Source organism: Anopheles cruzii, chromosome 2 (genome assembly GCF_943734635.1).
Source record: "Anopheles cruzii chromosome 2, idAnoCruzAS_RS32_06, whole genome shotgun sequence".
Taxonomy (NCBI): domain Eukaryota; kingdom Metazoa; phylum Arthropoda; class Insecta; order Diptera; family Culicidae; genus Anopheles; species Anopheles cruzii.
This window is the reverse complement of record NC_069144.1, coordinates 17435990-17453555: the sequence shown is the minus strand read 5'-3', so window position 1 is coordinate 17453555 and position 17566 is coordinate 17435990. Positions and strand designations below refer to the sequence as shown.

General features: G+C 49.7%; 3 protein-coding genes and 1 non-coding gene across 4 annotated transcripts; 1 reads left to right on the top strand and 3 right to left on the bottom strand.

The window, feature by feature from the left end:
• Positions 1 to 1637: 1637 nt before the first annotated feature.
• Positions 1638 to 3490, bottom strand: LOC128278235 (GDP-fucose protein O-fucosyltransferase 1). The gene is made up of 2 exons (XM_053016915.1): positions 3310 to 3490; positions 1638 to 2960 (listed from the first exon to the last, which is right to left on the bottom strand). Exons 1-2 carry the CDS (start codon positions 3413 to 3415, stop codon positions 1855 to 1857), a joined length of 1212 nt encoding a protein of 403 aa, XP_052872875.1. The 5' UTR covers positions 3416 to 3490; the 3' UTR covers positions 1638 to 1854.
• Trnae-uuc (transfer RNA glutamic acid (anticodon UUC)) lies at positions 3023 to 3094 on the bottom strand. The gene has a single exon. It is a non-coding gene; the product is annotated as a tRNA-Glu (tRNA).
• Positions 3491 to 3734: 244 nt separating the features above from the next.
• LOC128277820 (golgin subfamily A member 2) lies at positions 3735 to 7257 on the bottom strand. Its single transcript, XM_053016349.1, has 4 exons — positions 7199 to 7257; positions 5449 to 7005; positions 5147 to 5383; positions 3735 to 5077 (listed from the first exon to the last, which is right to left on the bottom strand). Exons 1-4 carry the CDS (start codon positions 7238 to 7240, stop codon positions 3917 to 3919), a joined length of 2997 nt encoding a protein of 998 aa, XP_052872309.1. The 5' UTR covers positions 7241 to 7257; the 3' UTR covers positions 3735 to 3916.
• A 2293-nt stretch (positions 7258 to 9550) lies between these two features.
• LOC128277424 (sterol regulatory element-binding protein cleavage-activating protein) lies at positions 9551 to 17566 on the top strand. The gene is made up of 8 exons (XM_053015878.1): positions 9551 to 9948; positions 12624 to 12974; positions 13069 to 13243; positions 13317 to 16076; positions 16154 to 16322; positions 16409 to 16753; positions 16834 to 17040; positions 17119 to 17566. Exons 1-8 carry the CDS (start codon positions 9551 to 9553, stop codon positions 17298 to 17300), a joined length of 4587 nt encoding a protein of 1528 aa, XP_052871838.1. The 3' UTR covers positions 17301 to 17566.

The window sequence follows — 17566 nt, the reverse complement described above, 5'->3', positions numbered from 1 at the left end:
AGTAAAGAATGACCACATGTGCTGAAATACGGGCCGATTTCATTTATCCAGATTGAATTGTTGGTTGGCGCATCGTTCATTGGAAAACTTTTCGCAACCCAAACACTTCGGAAAACTCTAGTTAATTTCGGAAAACCCCTGGTGGCCCCAACTGAAGGAGTGTTCCCGCAAGACTTTGACTTTGTACGCGCGATACTTTTACACTTTTCAACTTTCGCGATTCTTCACCGTGTTCCGATTTCGTTGGTGCAATTAATTAATTTGGTTCAATTGAAAATAAAGTTTCAAAGAAACTTGCGTCGCCCTCAGGCCTTCGCTCCGTCGAATGGAGCGTTGCGCTGCGAAGTGCATGCGCTGTTCAGCTTGCGTTTAAATTTAGTGCCGAAATGAATGCAAAATTGTGCCACAAAAACTCCATGTTTCGACCAAATAGAGAAGCGTAGATAGTTTGATATTAAAGACAATAAACAATGGAACTAACTATGTAAATAAATGTTCAAGGCATTGAACAGCAAAAGTGAGCCTTTAACATAGATAGTAGAGACTAACTAATAAACACTTCGTTTATAAAAATCTTTCATATATTGTGAACACAGCAAACAATTTGATTTTTTTTCTTGAACTCCAGTCATCGACCGTCCCGCCGTTTATGTTATTCGGCAGTGCCGCAAAAGTATATCAGAATTTTCGGTGACAAAGTAACACGAAAAAGGTTAAAACATCCTATCTCCGCAAACAACTAATTCCAATTTAAACGCCCAGCTCTAACGGAACTAAGCGGATTACGATTCTCATAAATATGTGTCGCAGGAGAGCACGAAGGATGTCGCATGTCTCAGTGAGACTGAGTCGCCCCACTAGGACAGACCACAGGCAGGCCTTTTGCAGACCATACTATACACAAGACTACGACGGTGAAGATCCCTAAAGCAAACCTTATCACCAGAAACCATCATGCAGGACTTTATCCCGAGAGCAAATGGCCAACGCCGCATGAGGCAGCCTTTTATGTTACGGTAATTTTATGAAAATTTCACCACTGACACTGGCCGTAACCGATACTGAAGAGGAACTTAAATCATAAGGATTGGCCGAATTGTGCCACGACACTAGAGCCTACCACAGCTTTGTCGGTGAGTTGTGGCCCACGGAAAGATTGCCTCTTGCCGCAGTTAGCCTAAACTTTAAAAAATAGTTTGCTAGTGATAATGGGCAGAGAACTGGCACTGATCACCGAGAAAGCCTACCTCACTCTGACGACTGGTCATATCGCCTCCGGTTATATCATTTAGTTGATGATAACTATGCTGCGAAAATCATAATGATTGAAATGTGACTTGGAATCGTATTCGTAAGTAGTGAAAAGGTATAATTAATAACCTACACAGCTTCTGGGTTTGTCGTTTTTACTGAAATCCTAATTTGAAACTGAATCTTGCCAAGAAATATTAGAAAAAAAAAATATTTTTAAAATATAATAATTTAAAAATATTCGTATTATTCCAAGATCAACTTTCCGACAGGATGAGTAACTCTCGTATTGCTCCATAATTTCTCTCCGATCGCAGTCCAACACGCACAAACAATTATATTAAAACATATTATTTATTTATCATATTACTTGATTCGAGGGTAAACCTTAGATAGACCTTAAGACCATCAATTCCAAAAGTCCAGAAGCTTTTGATGGCGCAATTCCGCGCAATTCCTCGTGTTCGGCGTCGGTCGCTGATTGTTTGTTGCTTTCGGATGTCTATCGTTTGGGAAATCCCAGAACGATGACTGAACCCCGTTGACCTTTGTTAGACCTTAAGATTAACCACCAATTCCAAACGTCCAGTAGTTCTTCGTGGCTCACAATTCCTCATGTTCGACGGCGGTCGCTGATTGTTTGTTGCTTTTGGAGGTGAGTTTTTCGTTTGGGAAGGACCAGAACGACGACGGAAATCCGTTGGAATCACGCTCACGCTTCACAAACGCTGAGTAGGACGAGACGCAGTTACCAATGAAGTAATTCGCTCGACCCAAAATGGCCAGATCCAGGTGAGGATTGGAGTCCGGCTGCCGGACAACCATGACATCGGCGCGCCGCAACGCTTCGTTCAGTTCCACCAGCATGTGATTGCTGTCGGAGGCCACAAATACGGACCGGATCGGATTGTCCGGTGCTGACTCACGCTGCTGCTTGATGCGTCGCTTTAGCTGTCGCACGATAGTGTCCTTCGATGGCATGCACATTTCGCCCGTCAGCTGACCGTGCTCGTTCCGGTAACCCAAACACTGTGGCGATGAAAACAAGTTGGAGCTTTCCCGCACGTGCTCACAAGCCCTCACCCAATCGATGCCATTCCGCAGATGGATGCCGATGAACGCACCCTTCGGAAGGGAGTCGCGGATAAAGTGTTTCGCCTCGCTTTCGAAGCGCTCCGACCAACGGAGGTAGCGGTGAAGTGCCACGTTTTCCTGCTGCACCGGAAAGGTGGCCGGAGCTCCCGTGAACGCCAAAACGGGCCACTTTTCGCCGGGATAGCGCTCGTTCCACCGTTCCGCCATCCTATCACCATGATGGACGTCGTAGTTGAGCTTCGGACCGTAGAACTCCGATCCGGCGAAATCGACCTCGAACGTGTCCCAGAACGAGCCAAACGGGTTACCACTTTTCGCATTGCATCCGTGCCCCTTACTTCCATCGAGACCCATACGTTCGGTGTAGCAGAACGCGATGCGCTCCGCCGGGGGCCACAAAGAAGGCGCGAGGTGAGCCATAAAATCCTCCATTGTTATCACGCGGTGGTACGCCTGTAATGGTCCCACTTGGAAGTAGGTATCGAACGGAACTTGCACCGATCGTGGCTCAGTTTTACGGTACTCGACCCAGGGCGGAAGGACGAGTGTGCGGTTCAAACCCTTGGCAAAGCCGAGTGAACCGAGAAAGTGGTCAGCCTGGTTACCGAAACGACCTGCAAAAGAAGAAAGATCATTGTAAAAGCATTTATCATGCGACCGCCGCAGGAAAAAAACATTCCCATACCGGGAATCGAACCCGGGCCTTCTGGGTGAAAGCCAGATATCCTAGCCACTAGACCATATGGGATGACGTAACAAGAGCAAGTACTTAACCGTATAATAAGCTCGCTAAGGTCAACATATATACATAACATATGACAGGATTCATTTCACAACCTAAACAGCATCTGTCCTTTAAAATCACCGTTCGTTCGACAAGGAACTAAACAATTGATTCGTTTGCCTCACTCAACAGTCTCTGACGAACCCGAAGCCCAATTTATTATCCCCTATAATACATACCCATGCACGGACAATAAATAATGTATCCATTCTCATCCACGGTGATCGATCCGGCAACGGAGAGCAGTAAAACCAGCAAAAGGCCGTCTGTCGCAAACCGGAACATCTTCAAATCTTAGAATCAATGAGAGATTCTTTAGGTTGTCCAATGAAAACAGAAACCATTTTCAACAAGATGTTATTGTTTTGTTGTTAATGGTGCCGTTACCCGGGAAGCCGTCGACCATGACGCCGGCGGTTAAACGTCAACCAGCGAGGGGCCGTGTTGCCAGTAAAATCAATTAATTTAAAAAAAATCATTTCTCGACGATCGTCAGGAAGTTTTGGCAAACGACCTCAGCAACATTTAGTTAAAATTCAACGACGGTCAATTCGTGATATTATAGATCATTCTCAGTTTTATTCACCCCGAAGTCGGCGCTAAGCGTGTGTCATTAACATTTATCAATCGTACAAATACCATTTTATGCCGGTTCCGGGAGAAGGGAATGAAGAGCGGAAGAAAAGTGGTACGTAGAAGTGAAGAAACGATCGATTTAAAATAATAAACCACTTATTTTTAAAAGTAACAAAACCTAAACCACAGCGTAAAGGGGCGGTGGGTATTTTAGACCGTTTCGAGTCGCCCGGAACAGCACGAACAATGTTGAACACCACTGCCAAACAGTATATTGGCTTCCTTCATGTCGGTCAGCAGGGACAGAATACGTCCAGCCGTTTCGGTCGCCTTAATATGCACGTTCGGTACCGTACCATCATTGTCGTTCGAGCTTATTTCCGTATCGGACGAATGATGATAATGATCATCATGATGGTCACAGACAGAAGTAGGACTAGCACCAGCGGCTGTGGGTGCGCTCGGCTCTGGTAGATCCACAATGTGGTCAGCAGGAGATAGACGAGGTGTAGGAACCACCGCACTACCACTACCACCACCCTGCTGTTCGTGCACCAATCGGTGCACAAGATAGTTTAGCTCCTTAAGCTTAAGCTTCATCATCTCTCGATCGTCGGCCAACTGTTGCAGCTGCAGATTGCGTTCCATATCCTTCTGCTTCAGCAAGCGCCGCTGCTGCTGGTAAAGTGTGATGTACTCGCCGATCGTGTCCGTCTCATCCTGAAGCTGGAGCACGAGATGCTCCAACACTTGTCGCTCCTCCGTTAGTTCAGCCACCTCGACCATCGTGCGCTTGAAGCGTTCTTGTAGCTTCTCCATCGCTTCTAGTGTCGATATGCTGCTCATGATCGATGATGGGCGATCGCCCCTTAACTGCTGATCCATTTTATCTTCGTCATTACCCGACACAGATCGATGGTGCTGGAATCGGTTCAGGGCTTTCAACAATTCTTGCTTCTCCTGCCGCAATGTTTCGATTTCATTCCGCTCAACATCTCGGACGTCCTTTGGTCGATCTTCACCACCACCACCACCACCGTCACCATTCACAGTTGGGGAACTGGCAGAAAGCTGTCGCTCGAGTTCCTCTACCGTGCGCCGTTGCGATTCCAGCTCGCGCTGTAGCGTGACCGCATCGTTCGATCGTGACTCGTAGTACCGCAGCCGATCGATCTCTTGGCTGTGCTGAAAGATTTGCTTGTTCAGCTCGGTGTTCTCGTGCGCTAAGCGAATCATCTCTTCGTCTTTGTAGTGCAACTGCTCCCTTATGGCCGCCAACTCCGCCTCGAGGTGGCCGTAGTTTGCTTTCATCTCCTTGCCAAGATGTAGTTCCGTTTGAAGTTTATCGGTTAGGTTGAGCTTATCATTGCTCTGAAATTACAAGACGGTAAAAGTTTTTTCGCCTTCCGACTATCTTTCGCCCGACCTAGCGACACTTACAATCTGCACGAAAGCACGCTGCATTTCCTCCAGTTGGGCCTTCAGCTCGTTGTTCTGCGTGACGGCTCTCGATGCTCCAACCTTACCACTCTCGATCTCCGCCAAGAGCTTCGCCACGTCCGGTTTGTCGAGCTGTAACCGTTCAACGGATAACTGTAGAAGCTCGATCTGTTCCTCGGACTGCTTTAGAAGAGTCTCGTAGCGGTCCCGTTCAAGATCCGTCGCTCCAGCATCGCCCTTTAGATTGAAAATGTTGAAAATAGTGTGTAACTCTTACACGGACTGGTCGGTATCAAACGCACCTGAAGCTTATCCCGCTCCCGTTCTAGGTCGTTACAACGCTTCCGGAGAACTTCTAGCTTCTGCTCGTACACCGCCTCCAAGTGTTGCCGTTCTGTTTGCGGTAACGAAACCGGCTGTTCGCCCTCATCACGAGAAGCTTGTGCCAACGTTTGCTGCTGTAACATCTGCTGTTGTATCTGTCGCTCCAACTCATTTGCGAACCGAACTGCGGCCTCTTCACTTTTCGCAAGTCGATTATTTTCGTCGGTCAGTTCCTGAATTTTTTCCGCCAGATTACCAATCTCTTTGTTCAGGTGCAACACGTAGTTCTGGTACTGTTGGTTGCTCTGGTCGCGTTCGCTTCCGATCTGCTTCACCACCTCCTGCAGGTCCTTCAACTGCTGGGCCTTGATGAGGTTCTGCTGAGCCAGTGATTCAATCTTTGCATTACTGTCGTCTTGCCGGTCGTCATCGACACTGCTTAGCTGATCGATGCGTATCCTAGCCAGCGACAAGTCGGAGCGAGCCTGTTCGAGGGCCTGTTGTGCGGCTTGGTACTCTTCGCTGCGTACTGTTAGGTTCTGGCGCAGTTCGGCCAAATCCTCCTGCAGATCGTCGTGTAGTTTGCGGAAACGTTCCGCTTCCTGCTGATACTGGGCCACCTGCGAACCGATCCGCTCTTCCAACCGTTCGTACTGTTGGCCCTTTGTTCGGGCCTCCTCTAACTCACGGGTCAGCTTCTGTACGGTTGCTTCCGTCACCTCTAGCCGGTACTCTATCTCCTCGCAGGCAACCGTTCGCTCTTTTACCAACGATTGGCACTTGGCCAGCGAAGCGGTCAGTTCCGCCTTCTCACCCACCAACACACCGACCGCTTGAATTTGCATTTGAAGCTGTTCCTGTAAAGGGCCCAGCTCTACCGTCACACGCGTATTGCTCTCCACCCGTAGCCGATCGAGCTCGATCGTCAGCTCGTCGACCACCGATTGATTGTTGCGCAACCGTAGGCGCAACTCCTCGTTTTCCAGCTTTTCAGCGTTTAGCTGACGCGCCAGATCCGCCTTCTCCGATTCCAGCTCCAGGATCGTGTTCTGGGGCCCCAGATCGGCGTTCGCGTTCGCTATCAAATTACCGATTTCGTCGGAAATTTTGTTAATGCTGTACACACTGGCGTCGAACACTGGGCCCGGTGCCGGAGCAGGAGGATCAGGTTGACGCTGAGACGGACCCGGAACCGGTGCAATTTGCGGTTCAATGCTCCCGAAAATGTCCATTCCCAGCACGGACTGTGGACTGTTGAAAACGGGGAATGCACCAGTGCTTTTGTTAGTGGTAAAATAGTTCGAAATTCTGGCTGCTCCGTCGCTCGTTTGACCATTTGAATCTCGATCCCAGTGACTGTCGGGAACCGGTTCCACTGGCAACGGTACGGCGGTCACCGGTAGCTCCGTCGTCGACGACGCAGAAGATAGGGACGTCGAAGGTGCCGTCTGGGCCGCAAGATCAATGTCCGGCGGTGTCGGCTCGTTGCACGGTTCCCCATCCCGATCCTTCTGGCGCGATTGATACTGCTTCAGCTGCAATGTAAAGGCAGAAACGAAGGTGACGTGTCACGTTTGTTTTGCTTTTGCCGGAGCGATCGGTTGCGAAGAACTACACAATGGACCGGTCGGACAGAGAAACTGTTTGCAACAGAAGTTGCCCACACGTTGGAGGATTATAAAATAACCCACCATTCCAGGGGATGTCCGTATTTCGGCCAGTGTTTACCTTTTTTCTCGCAGCAGCGATTTTATCCCTCTTGTCTGCCATATTTACACTCTGCCGTTTTCTTCTGTTCTGTTTTCTTTTTCAACGCAATTCTGACAGCCGTCCTGTGCGAGCGCCGACAGCGACATCTAGTGGGGGAAACATCAATTAATGTACCAGAAAAACAATTAATCCAGGATTAGTATTAACAATTACACAAATATATTGTAGCCCTAGGAAGACTTTTTTGATGTCTTATCTTTGCCTCAATTTTGCTTGCTTTTCTCGAAGGATTTAGGCTGTAGCTGCATTTATAACTCTCAATCTTGCGTACAAGTTTACGTTTCTAGGACGTTTTCTTGTGTCGGACTCCGACTAAGACCGGTTGCATTTGTTATACAAAATCTACGCAGTACACGTTAGGGAAAGGATGTTCAAGAAATGCTTGTCGATTAAACCAGCATCTGCAGCAGCATTAAATCAGCATCATAACTGCTGACCATCGCTAGATGTTGATGCCGAATGAAGCAATTCATTAAAACCCATTAGCTGCACGAAAAATGGGATTGTTTTGACTTTATACAGCTCAATCGACTATCGACTTTGGCACAGCTGTCAAAGTTCCGCCAAAGCAACATCGTCTCAGTGCGCTGGCCAGCATTGCAGAAAACGGGCGACCGCAATACGTAAACCGAAACGTATATTCTTCTTTCGCCGCGAACCGCGTTCGTTCCGGATTCGGCGGATTCGGCAAAACAAACAGGCGGTCAGTATTTTAAACACATCTAGCGAAAGTTTGCGTGCACTGTGGCCGTACCGTAGTAGGACCGCAATCCGTCCCGCGGCGTCCGCGCATTGCGTCGAATGTTTGCGTGGTTCTTAATGACGAAAGTGAAATATTTTCAGATTCATTACATTATCAACACCGTTCAACGTTCTTAATCAGTCGTGTTGTCGGCAGATGACCGGGCGTAAATGTGAGTGGAGAATAATGGACAAAGTTCGCTAGCCGTTTGCGAAGTGTGCATCATCGACTAATCGTAGTGGCGCTGATAGTGGCTAGTGGCGAAACGCGAATCATCGGCACGCGACAAAAGTGCGCGATACCCGATCATAGTCACCTTATTCGCGGAAAGAAAATGACTGGGCGAAGGAAGGATTGCTGGGGAGCTCGAGCTCAACACCTCTCGGCAGAGGCAGGGCCATGCTCGACGTGAGGAACAAAATTATGTAATTTTGTAGCCTCCACATGCACACGCGTCTCTCTGCGCGCTCACTCATCCTTTCAGGCTCAGGTGGCTGCGGTGGCTGGCGGAGGTGAAAAGTGTGCTAAGATTGTGTTTCTCTGTGCCTCCGAAGCAAACACAGTTGCATCTCCGACGGGTAATTAGCTAGCGTTGCGGAAAGGGAAAAAGCAACAGCACCGCGCGCTCCAAATGCATATGCATAAGGTGAACACCTCGCGTACGCATCATACGCAATTGCCGCGAGCATGCGGTTGTTGATAACGCAGCCGGAAGACAGAGAGCAAGGGAGTGTCGAAAGAAGAAAACAACAACACCGCAACGCTGCTCACCACCAGCACGGGCCACGCCGCCTAATTGTTAGTTGCTCTGTTTTTCAGCTTTTCCCTGCGGTGGTAAACAAAATAAACCCTTGGTGAGGTGCAAGGTTTGCGTTGCCGGCTCCGACCGGCACCAAAAGTGCGGTGCCTCACAAGGGAAGAATGTGTTGAAATGTTCAATTGAAGAAACGACCAATTGCTCACTTGCCCGTCGCTATTGTACCGCAATCAACGGCTCGGAAACGGTTCTTTGGCGGTGTTCTAATTAAAGTGTTTCCGTAACGTTGCATAGCAACGCGGCATGCCGGTGACCTGTAGAAGCGGCGGGTAACGCATCCTATTTTTCTATTTTCAGATTTTGGTCGGATTGCTTGGTCGAATTCAATCACTGTGTAGTTCGAAACTTTATCCCTCCCCGGTGAGGCAATACGGAAGCGGAAACGAATGTTCTTGCATGTGTCCCGGTTGTGCGTAGTGAATGCTCTAGTTTGCGTGCGCTCTGGCGGTCAGGATAATGCCGGCCTACGGAATAGCATCGTGCAAAAAGGTGTGTGAGTTATTGGTTCGAAAAGTGTACATGAAGTGGCCAACGGGGAACGTTGGCGGAAAATGCCCGAGATGCAAACGTGCCTACCTGGCTGGATGATCTTCTAAGTGAATAGCAGAAAAGTTGAATTAAGTAGAGGAAAGCAGCGTCAAGCTTAACTAAAGTTTATCAAAACAAATCCAGTGTTGACGAGAAGCCAAACAGTGTGCGTGTGTGTGTATGAACGGTGCGTCCTGGGAGGCGATTTTTGCCCCTCCCGGCGATGACGGCATACTCGAGTTTTGAATCGTTGTATCCTTCGTCGTCCCCGGCAACCGAAAACGGTGGGACGAATACGGTTTCCGCGTCACAAACAATGACATCACAGCAACATCAAGCCCACCAAACAACGCCCGTAAAGAAACAGGATCAAAACTCTTCACAGCATCGACAGCCGACTATGCCCACCACCGGACCGAGATCCATTTCTCGGAAGCCGACGGCGTCGACCGGTACCGGCAGCAGCGCAGGGTCAGGCAGAAAGGGGACGGACCGAAAGAGCACCACCCCGACCACCCTGCCGTCGCGCGTGTCACAGATGTACTACAAACACGGCCTGTTCCTGTCCAGCTACCCAACAACCGCCACCAGCATTGCGCTTGCAATCATTCTCTTCTGTTGGTAGGTTTTTATGTAGCCCTGTTTCGCCACTCGATTGGAAGGGCCATTAGGGAAGCTGCCATTAATTCGCCATTAAAACTGCTAACGTAACATTAAGGGGGAAAAATAGTATAACAACAATATGTTGTTGCTTCCGTGTATCTCCACGGCGGCTTGTTAAAGGCTGATTACTTCTCTTTTTGGTCAATCAACTTGACAATAAAAAATTGGAAATTATTTAGACAATGATCGTCAAAGATACTGATATTATAAGATCCTGAGCCAAGCAAAATGATTACATGTTTTTACTAGGTTTTTCAAACTTTTAGGCTTGGAATAGGTAACCTTACTAACGCGTCGACAAGAAATCGTGATCGATTTATGCTCCTCGTTTGAATCCTCGTTTTGAATGCTCGAATTAAAACATAAATATTGAAACGATATTATTAAAAATCATATTCGACTGTATTAGTCGAGTCTTGAAGATTGTGCACCTTAATATTTAACAACGTAGGGACGCCGCGTAACCACAGCAACCGTTTGCAGAAATCTAACCAAAGTTCGACCGTCCGGCGATCCGTCGATCGCCGAAAATCCACTTCACTTCGGTTGCAATTCCGGTCACCGGCCCTATGTGGGCCCCGCGCAATCACTCTTATCAGAAATGCACTTCACAACAACCACTAACCACTCGGGGCGGGGTGTTGCTCCTGTTTTGCTTTCCTTCCAACACATTTCCGCCATGTGCTGGTGGCATACACTAAAAACAGTTTACTTTGATTCGCGCGCACGTTGCACACGTCAATCCGCGACCGTACGCGACTGACATTTCGAAGATGCAAATTTACGCTACAAATGCAGCACTCCAGTCCGCCCAAAGTCTTGTCTTCAATGCGCGTCACGGGGCGACGTGAGCTGCACTTTGGTGTGCATTTGCATCACTGACGACCAGGTGCGGCATGGGGTGCGCACAGCCAAACATCAACCGTTTCGTTCTTCTAAGGTTGCAGAAAATGCGAAACGTAGTGAAAGCTATTAGTGTGCGGATTCGCCATGTGTGCTTATCAATCTCACGATGTAGCGTGAAGTCCGGGAGTACAGTACATCCAAGGAGAATCTACATTTGACTGATGTCCGGTTTACAAAAAAGTGTCTCTCGTGCCCAACCATTCCAGAAGGAAGTTAAAAATGTAAAGAATTCTTAAATTGATTTCCCGTGTTGATGGAACCTTTCGAAGAGTGGAACACAACGAACAGCACAGTACCGTGTGCGGCAAGGTTTTCTGTTCCACTTGCTGCTTCATCGGCAAACCGGTTTAGCCTGGTAGCCTACCCTGCCCGCACTGATAAGGAATTAGCATGGTCGTTTACGTTTTGTTTGAAAATTATGTTTTTTTATGTGAACTCTAGTATAGACTCGAAACTCCATTATCACCCACAGGACACGGCGGGGTAGCACGTGGAGCGTGCAACGTGGCTAATGCGGAGCGATCACTTTTTTTTACCAAAACCCCAAACCAAACCGTTCGGCACTGTAGCCCGCTGTAGGAACATCAGCAAGTGAAGGTGTTGAAGAAGAGGTGAAACAACAGATAAGATTCCACGTCGAAAACCGGCATGGCACACGCTCCCGTCCGCCGTCCGCTGGCACTTCGTAGTTTCTGTTCAGCTGTGACGGTTGACCTTCGAAAATGCTCGAAATCTCCCAATCTCACGCAAAAATCGCGTGTGATAATGAAATCGAACGAATGGCGGCCGAACACATTGAAGAAAAAGCGTTTACATTTCGTGGGCCTTCCTTCAATTTCGTGAGGTTCGGCAATGTAAATATGGCCAACAAAGGAAGAAATTCCAAATGCTAGAAAACGGCTAACGAGAGGGTCGCTTGGTGAGTCTGTTGGTGAGGTGTGTTGGTTGGTCGTGAGGTGAGTTGCTGGAAAATGGACACAAGCTTATCAGCGAACGCGGGACTCATCGCAATTTGGACCGTCCATCCCTGACCATGACCACCGGATCGGTGCCGCTCACGCTCCAGCAAAAGCCGGTTCTCCATATCAGCAGCGGATGATAATGTTTATCTCCGGTTTAGCGTCCGTTGGTTGACGTTTTTGTGCCCTGGCTATCTTCAAGATATCCTTCGCTCGGGGACCCTCCATGAATCACTGACTAATTGCATTGCGTGAAGTCACCGTTTTTTTTGTCTTCCTTCCTCCGTTTCGTTTGCGTAATGCGTTACTTCATGGCGTAGTGATTTGCATTTCTCGTGACGGTAGATGTCTGCGCCTTCGCACGCTATGACGACATTTTGCCCGACGTCTGCATGATGTTGCTCCTTTTTAGATTATCCAAAAAGGTATTAGAACTCTCGCCTTAGCATTTACTCTCCGCGCTGAGATCAGAGATTTTGTTTAGCACAAAATTGTTAATTTCGTCAACTGTGAGCGTGATGCCGTCAGACCCTTAGAGCAGTCAACGAAGAACGATCCACTGCTGCTACTGCTGCAAGAACTGCTGTCAGCCAGAATGCAGTCATTTGCTATGGTCATTGTCATGATATCTTATATCATATCTGTTATCTGTTATCGATTTATCGGTAATGCTTCATAGTTAATACAGTTTTGAGTAGTAGCCTTTTCAGGAGTATACTTTCACCTGTTTTATATTGATCGTCCCCTCTCTGTGTCCGTAATCAACAGCTACCCGCTGCTGAACATTCCCTTACCGGGGACGATACCGACCAAAGTGATTTTCCCGCACACGGAGAGTATCAGCGAAAATCTACACCTCAGCAACGCGAACCTTTCGACCGAGTTCTACAATCCGTTCAGTTCGCTTTCCGGTGGCAACATGTTCAACATCTACAACATCAGCATCGAAACGCCCTTTGCCTGGGCCCGGATCGATCCGTTGCTGTACGTGCAGCAAATTATCATGCGAACGAGTGTGGTCCCTTGGGAGGACGATCTGCTGTTGACCGATGCGTTCCGGGGCCCCCTCTACGAGGTGTTTAAACTAGTCGAGATCATTCGCAATCATGAGGACAAAAGGTACGCAGGATTAGCTCTTAGCTCGCCCCATCGCATGAGAGCATAAATGTCTAATGTTTCCCATCGGCCTTTTTGGGTTTTGGTTTGTTTGCAGCAAAATTACGCTCAGCCATTTGTGTTTGCACGTGGAAAACGTGAAACGATCATCGCCACAAACCCTGTTCCCGGAGTACAACTGTCTGGTGCTCTCACCGGCCAACCTTTGGCAGCAGAACATCCAAAGCTTCAACAAGGACAACAATCTGTTAAACACAATTTTCGTCAATCATGTGCGTGATTTGTGTAATTATATTGTAATTTTGTTTGTCATTTTCTAATGCTATGACCTTTGTTTCCTCGTAGAATTTACAAAAGTCCAAAGTATCCACGGCGGAAATGTTGTTCGGTATACCGTTGCGCGATACGGGTGTGAAGCGCTATCCGATGCGTGTCCGGCCTCGCACCATCCAGTACGCGGTCACGCTTATCCTGCGAGAGAACAATCCTTCCTTCATCGAATCGTTGAGGCAGAAACTAATCCGCACCTATCCACTGCACCAGGCGGAAGTCGAGGCAGCGACCGACCTAGAGAACGGCGAGCCGGCAGAGAAAGTAAAGCCACCGTCACCAGCTACACCGCAATCCATCATGTACATGTTCTACCCGGGAGAGTTCAACTGGAAAGAAGTGTTGCCCCAGTGCATGGCGTTCTGTGTGCTGTTCAGCTACGTCTACTTCTCGGTGCGCAAAATCGAAGCCATCCGTTCCCGGCTCATGCTCGCTTCCTGCGCGGTGCTGACCGTCCTCGGGAGCCTCCTGATGTCGCTCGGATTGTGCTTTTTCTTCGGCCTCACCATCAGCTTCCAGTCGAAGGGTGTCTATCCGTATCTGGTGATACTGGTCGGGCTGGAAAACGTACTCGTCATTACCAAGAGCGTGCTGACGACGGACTGCAATCTCGACGTAAAAATTCGGGTTGCGCAGGGCCTCAGCCGGGAGGGGTGGTCGATCACGAAGAACCTCCTGACGGAGATTACCATCCTGACGGGCGGCCTGGCAACGTTTGTGCCGGTCATTCAGGAGTTCTGCATCTTCGCGATCGTGGGCCTCGTGTCGGACTTTGTGCTGCAGATGCTGTTCTTCGCCACCGTGCTGGCAATCAATATTGAGCGCGTCGAGTACAGCACGGAGGTGCGCCGACTGCCGAAGATGCTGTACTTCAACAATGAACTGCGACGTGGTGGTGGTGGTGCCGCGGGTGCCTCACCGATCGGTGCTGCCGGTTTGACACTGGATAAGGTGCGCAATGGAAGTGCCGGCGGCTCGATGAACCGGTCACGATCTCACCCGAAGCTCGCGGGACTGGAACAAACGGCGGTCGGGGTGGGACATCAGAAAACGGCAGGCTTGAGCGGAACAACAAACAGTGGAAAAGAGCCAAAGATTCCCAAACGGTTGCGAATTGTCAATTTCTGGGCCAGGACTCGGTTCTTCCAGCGTGGGTTCATGATCTGGATGGTGCTGTGGATTTCGAACATCATCTACAACACGGGACTGATCGAGGAGCTGTTTGTGATCGATCGAAACCTATCCGCGGGACACGATCCGACGCCATCGGCACCACTGGAGGGCATGGGTGGTGTTTCGTTATCGAACCGTTTTGAGCTCGACCTAGGACGGGAGCTCCCTGAAGAGTTTACGCCCCACACCTTAGAAACGGATCGGCACAGCTACCATCATAAAGTGTCGGCAAGCGAGCGCCCCCTGAGTGGTGAGCGGGGAACGCTGAACGTCACCGAGCAGTTGAATCGGCTCAAACACCCGGACTACGAGACGGTTTATCTACTTTCCAACTTTCACTGGTCGTCGATCCTGAAGCAGTACAACGTGTCACTCAGTGGCCGGTACGTGACCGTCTTGCCCGCGATAAAGCTGTCCCATGCTGTCAACCCGCCCACAGCGATCGCGCTGCGCAATGCCGACGAAAAAGAAGCTCCCCGCCACTTCCAGTGGAAAGCGCTGGCCGCAGCGCTGGATCCGCTCGATTTGAACGACATTGATCCGGGCGATGAGCCGCCGGGCGGTGGTTCGATTAGTAACGCACCGTTCTATCCGAAAACGCCGATGGAAATCCTACTGGCCTGTATGCTGCTCGCGGTCAGTACGTTCGTAGTGACGTACACGCTGGTGGTTCTGTATCGGTGCGTGTGCACCCGAAACTACGCCGAATGGCGCGCGAGCTGGTACGCGGAGAGCGTGGCCAACGGAGAAGGTGATACAAAGGCGGAACAGTGTCTGCTGGAAGGTGTTCCGATACAGGTGAACGGTCATGCGCACCGCATCGAGTGTCTCGTGACGGATGGCAACATGATTGCGAGCTCGTGTCTGCAGGGTCAGGTCAAAGTTTGGGACATCACTAACGGAGAGCTGATGGCGGAGATCGATCGGTGGAATTACTTCGAGATGCAGCAACAGCGGGCAAGCTCGTCCTCACCGACCACATCCGAGAACGGTGTGTTGCTGAAAGCCGACGGTGGCCGGGGATCGATAACGGGCATTCAGGAAGCATTCCCGGCCGCCAATGGTGGCGATTCGTTACCCCCTACGCCAACGTCCGGTTCACCTCCCAAAAGCGATGCCAGCTGTAACCAGCAAATTCTCTCCTCGTTTAAGTTGAAAAAGAAACTGCATTTTAACTTTTCCAGTCTCCAGGACGATGCTCCCTTGTCCGCTACGGCTCCACCCGATCCGAAGCTGTTTGACTTTCGCGCACAATACGAACGATTTTTTACGCCCTGTCCACTGCCACCGCGAAGTGACATTGTCACCGGCGGAAGTGGTAGTGATTTGCGGCATCGTTTCACCCGAAGCGGGCTGCGAGAAGCGGTGAGAACGGTGCCGGTTTCACCCGTCGGAGGAACGGAACACGAACACGGCGGTTCTCCGCGATCGACTCCGCTCTCGAGCGAATGTCCACAGCCACCGGGGTCGGCTAGTCCGCCGTCATCGAAACACCATCGCGTCTCACCGATCTGGTGTTTGGACTTTTTGGACAATCTCATCGTGATCGGTTGTGCCGATGGGCGGCTAGAGTTCTGGGAAGGAACGACCGGTAGTTTTAAGGTAAGCCCGTCAACAGCAAGCTGCATGATGCATCTCAAAACTGCAGACTCAAGGATTGTTCTTTATCTCCCTGGCAGTGCATTTACGAGACAGAGAACACACACAACAATGGCATCACCGAGATCAAGCTATCCGGTGACCGAGTTATAGCGGCTCGCTTGAGTGGTCGCATAGACTTTTTCCGACTCGAAACGTACACCCAGGGACGCCAAATTGATTGGGGTTTTACGTCCACGTATCGCCGAAGTACGTACAGTTTGTGGAAGGTCGTGTCGCGAGGATCACTGGATGGTTGAAGAATGTCCTTGTTTTCTTTATCTGTCCTTTATCAGCCCACATGCGGACAGGGTCGGCCGGAAGCTTGAGTTCATTCCAGGCAGCAACTGGGCCCGGTCAGCACACATCCTCGGACTCGGAAGAACTCCGGTGCATCTTGGAGTTCCAGCATCAGGGTCATCAGCAGCCATTGACGTGCCTGGAAGTGGCGGGAAACATCGCCATGACCGGCAGTCAGGATCATACCATGAAGGTGTTTCAAATCCACAACCATCAGCTACTGTACACGCTGCACGGCCACTGCGGACCGATCACCTGCATGTTCATCGACCAATGGCAATCCGGAATGGCGGGCTCGGGCTCACAGGACGGGTTGCTGTGCGTTTGGGAGCTGACGACAGGTACGCGATGACAGGAACCCATTACCGAGTCAGCTGCAGCAAAAGTAACTCCGAGGCTTCGCTTGTTCTCCGTTTTTCAGGTGCATGTATGTACAAAATTCAGGCACATGACGACTCAATCGTCGCCCTCGCCGGGTCTCCCAGCTATGTGATATCGCTCGGACTCGACGAGCGGATACGAGTGTGGGATAGGTTTCAGGTGCACCTACTAAGCACAATCACCGTCAGTCACGCGTATTCTGCGTTGGTCATGCTGACCCCGTCACTTCTCGTGACCGGCAAGCCAGGTAGGGGACTGTACAGCACAGCAAATGAGGTAACTTAAGGTAGAATGAGTGGCTACAAGTGTACTTCTTTTTCCACAGGGGCTCTCGTCGTGTGGGACGTTCGAAGTGGTGAAGTGGCGCGCGAAGTCAAGCTAGACTGCTCCAATATGCAGCTCTGTCCCACGGTCATGCTCCCAGCGGGAGGTTCAGTGATTTGTGATTATGGCAACCAAATGCGTATCGTTCGGTTCCCGCTGGTGGCTGCCGACAAATGCGACTAAATTGGTGCGACTTCCCCTTATGCCCTAATTTGTTTTTCTTATGCTTTCTTACGCGCCGAATGTTAGATAGAACGATCCAAAGCTGGTTTATTATCTGATGAAAGTTCCAAAACTGGTATGCGATGTCCCGTGTACTACCCAGGCTGCGGCTCTCTAGACGATCAATGTTCCTTTCGGCAATAGTTACGTCCGTCGTTATGCTTCTGGCGCTGTTTGTTTTGTTGTTCATACTGTTGATATTGCCAACAACTTGAGTGTATTGTTGC